The sequence below is a fragment of the Macrotis lagotis genome, chromosome 4 (assembly GCF_037893015.1).
Source record: "Macrotis lagotis isolate mMagLag1 chromosome 4, bilby.v1.9.chrom.fasta, whole genome shotgun sequence".
Lineage (NCBI taxonomy): Eukaryota > Metazoa > Chordata > Mammalia > Peramelemorphia > Peramelidae > Macrotis > Macrotis lagotis.
Window position 1 is genome coordinate 250581075 of NC_133661.1, and position 17224 is coordinate 250598298.

At 40.4% G+C, this 17224-nt stretch overlaps 1 protein-coding gene across 1 annotated transcript; it reads left to right on the top strand.

Annotated features, from left to right (window-relative positions):
• The first annotated feature begins 1196 nt into the window (after nt 1-1196).
• NPC2 (NPC intracellular cholesterol transporter 2) lies at nt 1197-12756 on the top strand. The gene is made up of 4 exons (XM_074235728.1): nt 1197-1467; nt 6165-6272; nt 10230-10402; nt 11976-12756. Exons 1-4 carry the CDS (start codon nt 1377-1379, stop codon nt 12057-12059), a joined length of 456 nt encoding a protein of 151 aa, XP_074091829.1. The 5' UTR covers nt 1197-1376; the 3' UTR covers nt 12060-12756.
• Nucleotides 12757-17224: the final 4468 nt, after the last annotated feature.

Sequence of the window (17224 nt, forward strand, 5' to 3'; positions counted from 1 at the left end):
GTGATCAAAAACGAAAGATATTTTCTCTCTGAGCTTACATAACCAGATACATATTCATCCCCAGTTCCCTAAAATAGACGGCCATTCCTACTTCCTGTGCTTATATAGCACATATAAGAGCTATTTTAAATGCTAGCCTCTAACTCTCCCTATTATACTATCCCAATTGAATTGAATGAAATAGGAAGTACTTTGAAAACTTTACAGAAATATGAATAATTATTGAGTACTCTATTGAAGAAAGATGTTATTGAAATTGAAAATATCATCATTCCATTTGCCCATCCCTGAAAAGATATTGATTTTGAAGGTGCATCTTGGAATCATAACTTTAGACCTGAATGAGACCTTAAAGGCTAAAGTGTCTAACCTTTTCATTTTTATAGATGAGAAAACTGAGGCACAGAAAGAGATGAAGTGACTTGTCCCACCGCCCTCTCCACTCTGCCACCGAGCTGCCCCTTTTTTCCTTGCCTGTCAATCAGTCTTGATAATTGGGTCAAAGAGAACTTTTGTATTGGAATTCTGAGCTCCCACTTGCATTTATAAGTCCCCCCCTTTGTATTCCCATCAGTTGCACACAGGCGCTTAATAAACCCTCCTTGACCTGAATGCTTTGGAGGCAGCTCGGGCTTAGCCTAGCCCCTCCTCACAGAGCCGGTTCCCACGCTCGTCAGGACACCAGCTCCCTCTCGTCTTTGAAAACCAAGAACAAAAACAATCTCCAGTCTGCGCCGGCCGCCGCGCCGGGCGATGAGGAAAAGCCCAAAGGAAAAGGAGCTGGCGGCCCGGTCCGGGAGGCAGAGGCGAACAGCCACGGCGGACGTAGGAGAGTCCTTCGGCGTGGGGGCCCGGGAGGGCAGAGTGGAGCTGAGGCTGGAAGGGAGCCGGCGTGGGGCGGGGCCGGGCGAGGAGGGGGAGGGGGAGGCCGGGCCTGCCTGGACCTGGGGTCCGGCCCGAAGGGCGGGCTCTGCGCCTGCGCCGCGCCGCGCCGCGCCCGTTGGAGCCCGCTCCCAACCGCCGCCGCGGCCCGCCTCTCCCCGGGAGCCCCCGCGTCTCCCCGGGAGCCCCCGCCTCCCGCGTGGGAAGGGACGGGGCAGATTCGATTGGCCGGCACGCCGGAAGTGAGCGTGGACAGCACGAAGCGGGGGAGGGGGGGCGTGTTTTCAAAACCTGATCAACTTTATTAGAGAAAATTTGGAGAGGGGAAAAGGAGAGGCGGCACATGACCCCGGGGCTGGGGGGAGGGGCAGGGCCCGGGCCGGGCCCACGTGGGCTGGCCCGCCGGCCGCCCCGCCCCGGACCCTTTATCAGGCGCCGGCCCGGCCCGGCCCGCAGTGGTCTCCTCGGGTCCCCGGAGCCGCCTCGCCTCCGCCATGGCCGCCTGCTCCGCCGCCGCGGCGCCGCTGCTGCTCCTGGCCCTCGGGGTCGCCGCCCTGGCCGAGCCGGTTCACTTTTTGGACTGTGGTGAGCACTGGGCCGGGCCGGAGACCCGCCCTCGCCCCGGACTTCCACCGTGCTCCCCCTGCGGGAGCTTGGATGGTCATCAGGGATCCGCATCCAAGCCCCTCTCCCTCCCCCCCCCTTCCACCCACTTATTGGTTGAATCTTCCTGACCCCGTGTGGGGATTTTCTCGGCAAAGCGGTCTCCCATCTTCTTCTTCTCCGGCTCCTTTTACAAACAAGGAAACTGAGGCACACCAGGTTAACCGCCTTCCCCGGAGCCACTCAGCCAGTAGTCTGGTGCCAAATGCGAGCCCGGGTCTTCCTGGCCCTCTTTCCTTTCTAACTGCCAGCTCGGCTTCCTCAAACGTAAAATGGGTATAATAGTCGCCACCGAAAGAAGAAGCCCTAGTTCTGGTGATGATGGCAGTGCCCCCAGGAGGTGGGCGCCGGGGCTTCCTGGCTGCACCGCGGAGGACCCGAGTCTGGCAGAGACTCGCCCAGGGCTACGCAGCCCGGAGCCTGGAAGCCTGGACTGCGGTTTTCTGTGGCCGCAGGTTAAACATTGTATCTCTCACCTGTCCTCGCGCCCTGCCCGGGGCTGGGCTGGGGAGGGAGGGAGGGAGGGAGGGATAGAGAGCGGGCGGCCTGTTTGCCCCCTTTTCTCTGGGATCTTGACTCACCCCCATTCTGTGCTGGGTCTGACCTCTAACCCCACCCACCTATACACAAACACTCGCACACTCTCCTCTCTTCTCAATCTCTCTCTCTCTCCCCCCCCAACCCCTCTCCCGAAATACACTCCGGCTTCCTTACTTTCCCTCCCAAGGCCGGCCGGTATTCCCGGCAGATCTTTGGTTTCTCATAGGACAATGGAAAGAAAGAACTCCTTCCTTAGTCTACTTTATCAAATGCCAATGTTGGAAATCTTTTCCAGGACTAAATATGATCATATGATCCTATGACTAATTTTACTTCTCCATTTATGCTTGGTTGTTTAAGCTCTTTTTAAATTTTGCTAGCAATGTGGAAGTAAAAGCTAAAAGCAGAATTCTTTCGATCTTACATGCCTTCTGGTTATTCATTTCCTTTCCCATATATTTTCCAACCTATTTAGTTGTTTCATTCTTGGCACTTAAGAGCTGACTCCAGTTCCTGATTGATTGATAGACTCCTTGAGGGCAGAGACTGCCTTTGGTGTCTTTTGGTATTCCCAGCTTTTAGCATCATGACTGGAACATAGTAGGTGCTTAATAAATGTAGACTGATTTATCTGGTAACTTAGTGAATCTGGACCTGGATTCAAGAATTCCCGCATTTGAATATAGCCTTTGAATAGACATTTAGTAATTGTGTGATTCCCAGGAGAGTTGGACCACTCTCTGCCTTATTTCCTCATCTATAAAATGGAGATTAATAATAGGTTTTTTGAGGAGGAATAAGAGAAGTTTGCTTTACAAATCTTAAATCGCCATAGAAATGCCACCTATTATTACTGTTACTAGTTTGGAATAGTCATTGCCACTAGTTTGTGGCAATATTCTAGGTACAATCTTGACTTAAAATTCAGGTCGGTTTTATTTAGTCAATTATCTGGTCTCTATTGATTAATCCTTTCCAAGGTAAAGAGCTGAAGGGTGAGAGGGGTTGAAACAAAAGGACACTAAAGAATAAACACTGAGATTAGAAGCTGTCTCTGACTAAATAGTTTTTATTTCATTTTCCATATTTTTATATGAAAGAGAATGTAGCTTTTAGACAGGGCCCTTGAACCCTATGTGATCTAGTTGCAAAACTACCATAACTTTGTTTCATTAGTATTATAAAGGAATTTGAAGAAAAATGTGTTGGGAAGTATTCAGACTTGGCTGAAGGGAGTCTGTAAATAAGATGAGGGCTTTTTCTCACAAATAGCTAACAATGGCTTAGGATTGTTCCTGGCTAGAGCCAATATTTATTGGGATTTACTTTAGAATTAGGAAATAGAATTCTTTTCCCACTCAACTTATTTGTATTCATTCAATTTAAGGCTTTCTTACCTTTGCTTTCCTACTTCTCCACTTTTTTTGTACTTCATTTTCTATTACTTATCTCCCTCTCCTGATATCAAAAGGATTTCTGAGGACACTTCTAACCTCCTGAGGTATTTTTTTTCCCTTTAAAAGGAAAAGTTAAGCAAACTATCTCAGTTTTGCAATATTTACATGTTCTATAAAGTTTCAGTATTGAAAAAACTCTTCAGAAGGAAGAGTTAACCCATTGTTAAATACTATTGCTTTTATAAGATTAAAATACTTCAGACATCTCTTCCCCCTTCCCTCTTTTCCTGCCCCCCCCCATCTCTGACATAACTATTTCAAGAAAATCAGATTAACAGGTAAAGGAATCTGAAACGGGGAATTTTGAGTTAATTTTACAGAATTTTTCAGTAATCAGTTTCCATTCCCTCTAGAACCACTCCCTCACTCTTAAATATATGGTATTCTTCATCCTCCTAGACCTCCATATCTTAATCCTTTCTCTGTGGAGGAGGTATACACTAACACCAGTCATTACAGATCTAGATATGAATGAGATAGCTTAATATCCTCAGTCCATTTCCTGAAGAATTATCACTCCTCTTTCACCTAGGGTTTTCCAGAAATATGGAAAGGGTTTTAAATAGTATTTAGCATTTTCTAGAAAAACTAAAAGGCATTTTCCTTAATATGTTTCCACAGTTATATATATCTCCTGTCCTAAACCATTAGTAGCCCTGTAAGAATAGGAACTGTAGGAACTGATCTTAGGCTTTATTTCTCTTTAGGTAGCACAAGTGCCATGAACTTTATATTTTTTTGAATAGGTTCACCAATTTATTCAGCAAGTATAATAGTGCTCTATAATGAATAAACCTTTTTTTAATTGCATTTTACTTAGACATTTCACCACATAAAGAACTAGAAAAAACTTTCTTTTATAAAGAAAATGTGTTTTCTCTGTAGAAATTTTTTTTTTCCATCTGTCAACTATACCTAGCTAGTCTCTAACCTTTGGATGACCTGAGCCAAACAGAGCAGGCTAGATAGAGGCAATAGAATCCAGAATCAAACATAAAATTGATTTCAAAATGAGGGAAATGGCTTGCAAGCAAGGAGGGAATCTAGACACATGTGCCAGGGCCTAGTGAGGGAGCTATAGACAGGCTGAACTTTGACTATCTAGTCACAAGTAGTATAAATCAATGTAGTACAGCAATAGTAGTGAGGCACAACAGCAAAGTGAGGTAAGACTGTCTAGTGAACCTGTCTAGTGTCTAGTTCATAGCATGTCTTCAATGTCTAGACCCATTGTTGCTTGTCAAAACTTAGAGGCCATCATTTCCAGTTAGTGAGTAAAGGATTGGTGTTATGCCAAGCTCAGGGCAGAGCTTGCTTGCTGGTCCTTAGCTTTGGAAAATAGGGTGTTCCCTAATAGCTCTCTCTGCTTTCCTAGTTGCCTTTCTAGGAATTCCCCATACCAATTAAAATCAAAGATCCATAATGGTAGAGCTAGTTCTTGAAAGGAAATTCTACCTTCCCTACCCCATCCCCCAACCTCATGTGGAAGAGATAAAACACTCCTATTAGACACATGCATACTGCCACAGTACTAAACAACTCTATTAAAGGACATCTTTTCCAAACTTCAATTTTGCTAACATTCTTTATAACTATCCTCTTCAGATGTCATAGCTCTTTTCTGTATCATTGGCTAGTTCTGTTTTAGAGATAGGTGATTATTTCTAGATTTGATTTCCTAAGGAAATTTACCTATGTTAATTATCTGTTATTTTTTGGAAACTGAATGACTCCTAAAATATTTTCCTTAACTTAAACTAGCTAAATACAAAGTCTCTATAGGGTCTACTTGTGTATAAATGGGCAATTTTGCAAAGATTGGCATGTCATTCCCTTCTGTTTCCTTAAGGGGTAATCAAGCTAATATTCATCAGAAACTTAGTTGTCTGCCCTTAGTTTCTTGCCCCAATGCCAGCGGGACAATTGATTTATACTTCTGGCTATGTCTCTATGCTCCCTCCTCTCCACTGACACATAAAATTATACTTTTGATTCTTTGGTAGTGCATTTTTTTCTTCCATGTAGATGTCATACATATTAGTGGTTAGCCAAAGACAACTAGGTGATGTTGGACCTGGAGTCAGGAAGACTTTCCTGAGTTCAAATCTGGCCTCAGATACTTCTGGGCAGGTCACTTTACCCTGTTGGCCTCAGTTTCCTCATCTGTCAATGGAACTGGAAAATGAAATGACTAACCACTTCTTTGCCAATAAAATTCCAGATGGAGTCATGAAGAGTCAAATACAACCCGAAATGATAAAAAAAAAAAAACTACCTTAGGTTGTGAAGACTTGTATCAAGTGAAAATGGCACTGGAGACAAAGGGATGGAGGATAATCTCTGTAGACTAATGCTCTTACTAAATTTGATTTCAAATGTTGTTCACTTCCATATAAGAATAAGGAAATTAGCTAGTTTGTCAGCCAAACAAAAAGTTAAAAAACAGAAACAAAAAAAAGGTCAAATATTGGGGGAATGATAGTTCACACAAACTAGTTTCTTATCATTTAGCTGAGACTGGGGGTGGGGACAAGAGACTAATTCAGCAAGAGCTTTCTACTTTGTTAGGTATTTTGTTATGTATTTTCATTCCTGTTTCATTATTCTGTATTTCTTCTTCAGGTTCCACAGTTGGAAAAGTTCAGACGGTGGAAGTGATCCCCTGCTCTAGTCAGCCTTGCAAATTGCATAAAGGAGAATCCTACAGTGTCAATGTTACCTTCCAAAGTAGTAAGTCAAAGCAATATTTGTTCTAACTCACTTGAAATTTGAAAACCATAGTACTTAATCATCTTTATTTAATCTCTTACCAGGACAAAAGGCTTAGTTGATTCTCCAAACTATCTTATGAGTTAGATAGTATTAGTTTTCTCATCTTCCATTTGTATAGATGAAGAAACTGAAGCTCAAACAGATTGAGACTTCAAGGCCCCAAGGTCATTTTGAATGGGACTTGAGTCTCATCCAAGAGAATGTCTTCCACCCCATCCCTTCATTTATCCTTTTCCTGACAGGTACTTTGGATCATATCTTATTTTTAATTAATCTATTAAACTTTCAGTCTCTCACTATGCACATTCAGATCATTCAGCCAAAAGGAACAATTTCCATAAATGAGTACTCTTGTCATGTACTGATGGAGAAAAAAATGAGTCTTATCTATTAACATTGACAAGATCATAACCGAGTCTGATGGATTTTGCTGATGGTCAGTGTCCCTATAATTATTTGGTTGTGTCAGGGTATATTATTTTGCTTCTATTTTCTTGATATTGTATAATTTTCATATGCCTTTCCATATCTATCTGAATTCTTCATATTTGTCTTTTTTCCACAGTTCCCACAATTTTCCATAACTTTTGTGTTCTATAATTTATATAACCATTGTACCCAGTCACTGGGCACATAACTTATTTACAGGTTTTTACTTTTATATCAAAATGCTCTTTCCACAACATCATTCTGCCTTTCTTTAAAGGAACAAGCTCAGGAAATGAGGAGGAAGAAGTAATTGAACTAATTATGCAGTGGCACTTCCCAGTTTAAGCAGGCTCCATTTTCTGGAATATCCCTGTTTCTTTTGAAAGTTGGAAGAGACCTTATAAGTCTCTCTTGAGTTTAATACATGATCTTCTTTGTTATAACGTGTCTGACCAATGATCATCTGACCTTCTTGAATACTTCCAATCATATTTTAGGGGCCAGGGCATTATATTTTTATAATGGCACTAATTAGAATGGACTAAAACTCTCTTAGACTGGGCTGATACTTCCTTCTCTATATCTTGTGCCAATTCCTCCTTGTTTTGCCCTCTGGAATTCAGTAAAATAAGTCTAATCTCTCTTCTGTATGACAGCCCATCAAAAATTTGAACACAGGTATTGCATGAGTTATATTGGATGGATGAATGAATGAATGAAAAAGCATTTATTAAGGGCATGCTGTGTGTGTAAAGCACTGAGGATACTAATAGAAGAGTAAAACAATCTGCTGCCAAGGAGCTCATTTGGATAGGTTTCCTGTGTAAAGCAAATGGAAAGATTCTGTACCCTCAGGGTTCATTAGCAGAGCAGATTGTAATACATAGGCTTGAATGTCACCTCACTGAAGATCATGTTTCTTTCTGGTATTGACCCATTGGATGCAAGGGTCTGGTGGTAAGAATTTTCTCCTTATGACCACATCCTCCTGCAGAGCCTGGGATAGAAGCCTTGCTTATTCCCAGGACTCTGGAGTTCAGGGACCTGAACACCAGGATGGTGGTCTGAGGAGTGGTGGTAGTTTGACTTTCTATCTCCTAACATGCCTTTTTCTTCAGCTAGTTAAGCCTATGCCCCATCTGGACCTTTGTTTCCTGAATAATGAAAGGAGTGTGTTAGAGTAGACCTCAGATTCATTCCAGCTCTAAACTTGTGATACTTATATAGATCATAATGATTCCAATTCTGTAGAGTAGAGATCTTCCAGAAATCTGGCTTCTCTGAACCTAAGTTTCTTGAGGGCAAGACTGTTTATTTTTTTAAATTAGGTTCATAGAACTAGGGCTAAAAGGAATCCCAAAAGCCTTCTAGGTTAATCCCTTCATTTTATAGATGAAAAGACTGATGCTCATACAGGTAAGTGAATTGCTAAAGGTCATACAGTAGGAGGTTGCAGAGAGGAATTTGAATCAAATCCTCTCCAGTTATTCCCCAGTAGAGTGCCTTGCCCATAGCAGGTGCTTAATGAATATTGACTTGAATTCTTGCTCTTGGAGCAGGGACCTGCTAGAGAATCCAGAGTTTTTGCTTTGGCAGTCTTAGCTAGGCTTAAGTATTCAAAGGATCCAGAAGACTGGAATTGATAAAAACTCAGCAGAATTCAACAAGGGTTATTTATTGAGCTTTATCAGAGGCCTCTTGGGGCTCTTTTAAAATTCCTATATGATGTACTGGGAGAGAGGAAGAGGTAGAATGGGGTAAATTATTTCACATAAAAGATGCACAAAAAACTTTGCATCAGAGTGAAGAAGGGAAAATGGAGGAAAGTCAGTAATCCTTACTTTTATCAGATTTGGCTCAGAGATGGAATAGCATTCATACTTAATTGGATATAGAAATCTCTCTTATCCTAGAAGAAAGTAGGAGATAAAAAGGAAGGAGGTAATAGAAGGTACAGAAGATTGTGAGAAGGGATAGTCAAGATACAAAATACTTTTGAGGAGGGACAGGGTGAAAGGAGAGATAGAAAAGAATAAATGGGAGTGGTAAAAATAGGATGCAGGGAAATATTAACAATAGTAACTGGGAAAAATATTGAAACAAATTTTTCTGATAAAGATCTCATTTCTCAAATGTAGAGAACTGAGTCAAATTTATAAAATTTAAGAGCTTTTCTCCAATGGATAAATGATCAAAAGAGATAGACAGTTTTCAGATGAGATTAGCAATGCTATCTATGACTATATTTTAAAAAATTGTCCTAACTTACTATTGATTAGAGAAATCAGAACAATTCTGAGGTTCTATCTTATACCCATTGGATTGACTAATAGAACAGAAAAAGAAATTGACAAATGTTGGAGGTGATGTAGGGAAAACGAGACATTAATGCACTGTTGGAAGAGTTGTGAAAGGATTCAATAATTCTCTAGAGCAATTTGAAACTATGCCCAAAGAGCTATAAAACTATGTATATCCTTTGACTTAGCAATGCCACTACCAGGTCTATATTCCAGAAGAGATGAAAAACAGGAAGAAAAAGGACCTATATGTAATGGATATTTATAGCAGCTCTTTTCCAGTGACAAGGAATTGAAAATTGAGGGGATGCTCATCAGTTGGGAAATGGCTGAATAAATATTGTGGTATATGATCGTGATAGGATGCTATTCTGTTCTAAGAAATGATGAGCAGGGTTCTCTCAGTAAAACCTGGAAAGATATACTTGAGCAGATGCAATGGAAAATGTACTATATTAAAAAATAATAGCAGGGGTGGCTAGGGGTGGATAAAGCACCGGCCTTGGAGTCAGGAATACCTGGGTTCAAATCTGGTCTCAGACACTTAGTAATTACCTAGCTGTGTGGCCTTGGGCAAGCCACTTAACCCCATTTGCCTTGCAAAAATCTAAAAAATAAAAAAATAAAACAATATTGTAGGATGATATACTGTGAATGACTTATCTTTTCTCAGTAATACTGTGACCCAAGACAATTCTGAAGGACTGTTTGAATACAGATTGAAGCATACTTTTATTTTCTTCCTTGAAGTTTCTTTTTTGGGGGGGGTGGGGGAGAAGAGGTAGGCTTTGTTTACTTTTACAATATTACTATTATGGTACTGTTTTGCATGTCTACACATTTTTAACCTATATCAAATAATTTGCTTTCTCACTGAGGGGGGAAGTGGGATGGTAAGAAGGGAGACAATTCAGAAATCCAAAGGGATTTTTTTGTGGTTTTTTGCAAGGCAATGGGATTAAGTGATTTGCCCAAAATCACACAGCCTCTATCCACTGCACCACCTAGCTGCCCCTGTCCTGTAGTTTTTACAAAGAACATGGAAATTCCCTCCTTAGAGGGCCTGAACAAGATAGGAAATATTTTCAGCAAAATGAACCATTGCAATGATTTCCTAAAGGCAGCTAGTGACAACCAATGGGGTCAAGTGTCTATCATTTTCAGACTGATTTTGTTTCCTCTACAGATATCTGGTCTCAGAACACTACAGCTTCAGTGCGTGGCATTATCTTGGGGGTCCCAGTTTCTTTCTCTATCCCTGAGCCTGATGGGTGTAAATGTGGCATCACATGTCCCATTGAAAAAGGCAAGATCTATAACTACTTGAACAAACTGCCAGTGAAGAGTGAATACCCCAGTGTAAGTGACATTCTTGTCCTAGGCCTTAGGGTTGTTTATCTTGGGGCAGTGGTTGGATTTCTTATATGTATGTCTAATGATGCTGCAGCAAGACTGAAGTTGGAAGCAATTTTTTAATACTCAGAGATGATGGTGATAGATATAAGCAAGTTCTCATTTATCCATTTACACAACATCCTGGTGAGAGGCTTGAGCCTAATGATATTTTTCCTGATTTTGTCTTTTGGTGAATTCTCTCTGCTCCTGAAACCCTCCAACTTGGTAGTTGGTTTAAGAATTTGGTCTGGTTAAGGGGTTTATCTGCCTACCCCAATCTAGTGATGAACCTATCTGAACTTATCCAGGTCTGTGCTCAGATGCTAGCCACATAACCCTTGGGGTACAAATGGTACTTCTTAAGCCAAGATTGTGCTTTTACTTTCTATATATAAACTAGCAAACCTTGTTTTGTGTTATGGGCACATCCTGTATTCCAACCCCTGGATATGCCATTGGGATATGTCAAACCTAGGGAAGTTAAGTGGCACAGTAGATAGAGCACTGGCCTTGGATTCAGGAGTATGGAAATTCGAATCCTGCCTCAGGTACTTGCTACTTACTAGCTGTGTGACCTTGGGCAAGTACCTGAGGCAGGATTCGAATTTCTATACTCACTTAACCTCCACTGCCTCACATCCAGGGCCATCTCCAGGCATCCTGAGTCATATCTAGTCACTGGACCCTGATAGTTCTGGAGGAGTAGTTGAGACTGATGACTTATTCAAATCTAGTTCATGTGCCTGTCATGGCATCACCTCCCTGATATCCTGAACTTCTTTGAAAATGAAGAACAAGGAGCAGCTAGGTGGGTCAGTGAATAGAGTACCACCCTTGGAGTGAGGAGGACCTGAGTTCAAATTCGGCCTCAGACACTTAATAATTGCCTAGCTGTGTGACCTTAGGCAAGTCACTTAACCCCATTGCCTTAAATAAATAAAAAAAAATTAAAAAAAAAAAGAAAATGAAGGACAAAACATCTAACCAAGTGAGACTGTGAGCATCTACTGGTCCAAATCAGTTAACCCTTTTGAAAAAGCATTTCAAACAAAGCACATCTTCTCCTGATAGTCTTGCATCTTTGTACATAGCTACTCCATGCAGAAATGAAAGACTGGGAGCAGGTAGGTTGTGATGTTCCTATGGAATCAGGTTTGGGTTGATTTGGGGCAGCTGGGTGGTCCTGTGTGTAGAGTAAAACATAAGAAGACTGGTGTTCAATTCTGCCTCTGAGACTTAATAGTTGTATGCCCCTGGGCAAGTCTCATAACCTGTCTGTCTCAGTTTCTTTCTCTGTAAAATGGGAAGGATAATAATAATAATAATAATGATAATAGCAGCATATCCCAGGATTGTTATGACATTCAAATGAGATAATGATTGTAAAGTACTTAGCACAATGCCAAGCACACAGTGCTATATAAATGTTAGCTATTATCATCCTCGTCCTAAGTGAACAATCAGGCACAGGTGCCCCCTGGAAGGGATTTAGTTCTGATCATCATTTCATTTTCCCTTGTCCTGTTCTTTTTTCTAGATCAAGTTGGTGGTGGAGTGGAAACTTTTGGATGATAAGTCAAGTCTTCTATTCTGCTGGAGGATCCCAGTACAAATTGTGTAAGCTGATGAGCTACACTCCCCCAATGTATTTGTCTCAGGATGATAGGGGTGTGGGTGGGAGTTTAGTTATTGGGAAAGGATGAAATCTGAAACAAGCTTAGTGCCATCAGAGGATTTCCAGTGTGCTGCTCTATGTATCCAGACCCCACTTACTGCAGGTCCACTGTGTGAGCCTGGAGAGTGCAAGTGTGGACTGTTGTCAGCATTCTCTGCAGTTGGCATGGAAAGGGCCCAAGAGAAGGCTGACCTCAGGGAAGTCTGTTTTGATATGTCTGGGAAATTGGCATTCCAAACTGTGGGGATGCAGGTGGGGTATTAAATCTCTAAGCTTTTCAACCTAAGTGCCTCATTTTGAGTCTTAACATTCCTGTCTAATATCTTGTGTAACCACTCCCTGATTCCAGTTCCTACATCTGTCAGTGTTTGAGTGTCACCTGCCTCCTTCCACCAAAGAGCTCAGTTGCCAAGAGCTATGTATGGATGAATGGGTATTGGTTTTAGTTGGTGTCAAAAATATTTCTGCTTTTATTCTGCTTTATGTGGCTTTTACTCAAAAAATGGATGATTTTTTTTTTGCACTAGTTTGTGGTGAATATGAAGCAGTACCTATCAGCTGAATGTCTTTTTTTAAACCTCATTAACTTGCAAACTTTTAATGTACCTGGAAATTCCTTTGAATAAAGTCTTTATGAATCATGTCTCTTCTGTTTAGGATTTCGCCAACTGCTGCTTTTGGGATAAAATGCATCTGAAGGCTGTGGCTGCACAGGGGTCATAGAGGAAAACTTAGACCATCCAGAGAAAAATAACTAGGGTGGTGGGAACATGCCATATAAGGACTGTTTAAGAACAATGGAATTTTTGCTCAACAGCTGGGGGGAATGTGCTAACTATCTTTAAATGTGTTTTGGGGAATAGAGAATAGACTTGCCCTCTTTAACCCAAGAGGAAAGAACCAAGGACAGTGGGTCTAAGTTTAAAAAAACAGGCTCATGTCAGGGAAATTTTTTGTTTGACAAAACTGACCCAAAAAGTGATAGACTTCCCCATTCAAGCTTGAGGAAACTGAGGCAAAGAGAAATTAAATGACTGGCCCAGAGTAATACCACAAGTAAAAATGTCTGAGGCTGGATTTGATTTCCTGTCTCCAGGGTCAGAGTTTTATCTACTGTGCCCCTAGCTCCTCAAAAGTATTCTAGAAATCCTATAGAAGTCATTGTCCTTTTTCCAAATGAGAAAATTGAGACTGTTGTCCAACATTTGTTAGGTACCTACTATTTGCCAGGCCCTGTCATAAGGGCCAAGAATACAGAGAAAGGCCAACTACTGTACCCTGGAGGAGCTCACATCTAACAAACTAATATGTACGAACAAGCTATGTACAGGACAAGTGGGAAATAATTAACAGAGGGAGGCACTAGACTTGAAGCATTGGAAGAGGCTTTCTGTAGAAAAATGGGATTGTAGTGCATACCCTTTGATCCAGCAATACCACTACTGGGTTTTTGTACCCTGAAGAGATTATGAAAAAGGGTAAAAATACCACTTGCACAAAAATATTCATAGTGGCCCTGTTTGTGGTAGCAAAGAATCGGAAATTGGGTAAATGCCCTTCAATTGGGGAATGGCTTAACAAACTGTGGTATGTGTGTGTCATGGAACACTATTGTTCTATTAGAAACCAGGAGGATGGGAAATCAGGGAAGCCTGGAGGGATTTGCCTGAACTGATGCTGAGGGAAATGAGCAGAACCAGAAAGACATTGTATACCCTAACTGCAACATGGGAGTGATGACCAACCTTGATGGACTTCCTCATTCCATCAGTGCAGCAATTGGACACAATTTGGGGGTATCTGCTATGGAGAATACTATCTGTATTCGGAGAAAGAATTGTGGAGTTTGAAACCCCGTTATTTTATGTAATTCTGCTATCTCTTATACTTTATTTTTCTTCCTTAAGGATATGATTTCTCTCTCATCACATTCAATTTAGATCAGTGTATACCATGGAAACGTTGTAAAGACTAATAGACTGCCTTGCGGGGGGAGATTGAGTGAAAATTGCAAAACTCAAAATCTTTTTTTTTTAGGTTTTGCAATGCAAATGGGGTTAAGTGGCTTGCCAAAGGCCACACTGCTAGGTAATTAGTGTCTGAGGTCGGATTTGAACTCAGGTACTCCTGACTCCAAGGCTCTATCGACTATGCCACCTAGCTGCCCCAAAAATAAAATCTTGAAAGGATAAAAAAATGGGATTTTAGTTGGACCTGGAAGAAGCCAGGGAATCTAAACATTGAGGATGCCAAAGAACATGCCCAGGTGGGAGATAGTGTACCTTATATTAAAGAAAGGTCAAAGTTAACTAAAGCAAAGAATACTGGGAGAGAGGGAGAGGGTGGGTGATAGTCATAAGGTATAAGAGGTATGGCCTGTCTTTTGAAAGTTAATCAGAATTTTGCTATATCAGGGCCCGAAAAGGATATTTTTTGGCTCTCTTCCTTTTATCTCCATGCTTCTCAGTCTTTGTTTTTGGACACCATTTAAGATAGATTCCAGTTAAGACCACCAGGGGACAGCAACATATCAAAAGTTGAGTTCCAACAATCCTGAGATTTAAAAGCAGGAGAGGGTTCTTTACCAAGAATTTTAGCCATTTAATTGATTAAAGTAAGACTTTTGATGCTATTTGGTTGCAAATTCCATTTAGTACCAAGCTCAGAGGATAAAGGCTCAGGATGAGCAGCATGTTTAGTCTGGAAGACAGACAACTGACTAGAAGAAGGATAATCACTGTGATACCATCTTATTAGGGAAGAAACCTAGTTTTTTTGGTGTGTGGGCTTCTATGAGATTCTGGATCCTTGGTTACATCTCATGAATCTGCCAAATTATTCTGTTCTTTGCCTTCTTATATCCAAAATGATCGGTGTCATTTTATCCATTTGGAGGCCTAAGGCTCTCCCCTTGTATTTTTTTGTTGATCTTTTTCTCTACTTTCCATCCCCTCAATAGAAAGGGAGTAGTAGGAAATTAATAATTTGTTAAGTATCCTACTATGTTCCAGGCACTATGCTAAGTATTGAGAATAACCATATACACCCCCTTATAGTGATTACAATCTAATGGGGCAAGGTAACACAAAAGGAAGTTAAAAAGTAAGTCCAGGAGGAAATGTAGCTGAGAAGGGCCCTTAAAGGAGTTCAGAGAAAATATAGACAGGATTAGATGACTGACCCAGATGCCCTCTTTAAATGGAGGTACTAAAAGGAGTCCTCTTTAATCAAAGGGAGGGGAACCCAGAGGCAGAGGCTACTAGTGAATCAGTGAGTGATTTTGGAAAGTAATGCAAGTGCATTCAAGAGACAGGGTGCTAGCAGGATAAACTGCTGACTTTGGAGTCAATGTGAGTTCAAATTCTGCTAGCTATGTGCAGTGTGTTTTTGGGGCAAGTAATCTAAACAATCTTGAACATCCATTTCCTTATCTATAAAACGAGAAGGTTGGACTAGATGACCCTTTGAATTCCCTTTGTCATGATTCTATGATCTTGATTGTTTACTAACCTTTCAAGGCTACTACTCTGAGGCAAGCTCCAATGAACTAGGGCAGGATCCAAGGGTAAGATTTGTCAGAATGGTCTTCCTTTTGAACAGAAAGTTCATTGAAATCCTTCTGAGTCACTGAAGCAGTAAGAAACACAGACTCTTTTTCTATTTAGATTAAAAAGAAAAAGGTCAAACTCTGAGTCAGAGGTGCTCATATTCTCTGCTTTTGTACTAAGTCACAAGGGTAGGTTTCTTAGACACAATCATCTTTCTCCCTTCTGCACAAATCCCATCCCAAAAAAAGCAGAACCTCCTCTGTTTTCAAAGAAAATAACCTGAACCACCCTCATCCCCCCTCTGAAGGATCTGAGATTCATATAGGAAGAGAATATAATGAAGTATCTTTTCTATCTGCAATTTGAAAGTTAGAGACTAGATACAAGATAAAGGAGAATCAGACCTGAGACTTGATGATGATCATGAGGCAGGTAATTGTTTTCTTTTTACAGGATCATTGAGGATTATTACTATTATTAATAGTAATGGTAATTGATATCAATTAAAGGTTTACAAAGCAATTTACATATTAATCTTGAGGCTTATTTTGAGAAGTATATTATTATTTTTTATTATCTGTTTTGCCTACTTGCTGGTTAAATGACTAGACCTTGGTCATGCAAGTAATAGTGTGAAATGGGATTCAAACCCAGTTCATCATTGTATCTTCTATATATTCAGTATAATAACTAATGCTTATATATTGAACTAATGTTTATAATATTGCCTCAGAGTTTGCAAAGTACTTTACATAATAGCATTGAATTTAAGTCTTACAACATTCCTGTGAGGCAGATATGGCAGGAATGAGTAACCCTATTTTACAGGAAACAGTCAAACATTAAATATTTGCTCTAGGTTTAGTAATCAAATTGATAATTGATATAGTACCATTGTTCCTTAAAAGAGAATTTATCTATATCCTGCCTATTGAATGAAGATTCTCCAGGCATTTCCCTTTTTTTTAGCTTCCATTCTTGAATGTATATGGTCTTGTTTGTTTCTTGAGGGCAAAACCTTTTTCAGTTTGTAACTATGTCCCCATTGCTCACCCTCTGATCTGGCATATAGTAAGTGCCAAATAAATGCTTTTTAATTCATTTGGTCATTCTAAGTCAAGCACTCCATGTACTATATGCCAAAATTCTCCAGAATTAAGATTTATTAATAATTGCAATAGCTTTTTGTTGTTATATAGACAGTTCTTATATAATATTATCAATAATATTAATATCTGCATAATAATAGATGTTAAAGTTTATGAGAGGCTTCATATATTTTTAAAAAATGTTTATAATAATGTCTTGTGTTTCTTATATCAGAATAGTTAACCCAAACTCTCTGCTGTTTTCAGAGTCATCCCATATAATGAATAGTATTTTTAAGAATATTTTATTTTTTCCAATTACATATAAAGACAATTTTTGACATTCATTTTGTTTTTATAAGGCAATGAAGTTAAGTGACTTGCCTAAGGTCACACGACGAGGTAATTATTAAGTGTCTGAGGCCAGATTTGAACTCAGATCCTTCTGATTCCAGGGCTGGTGCTTTATCCACTC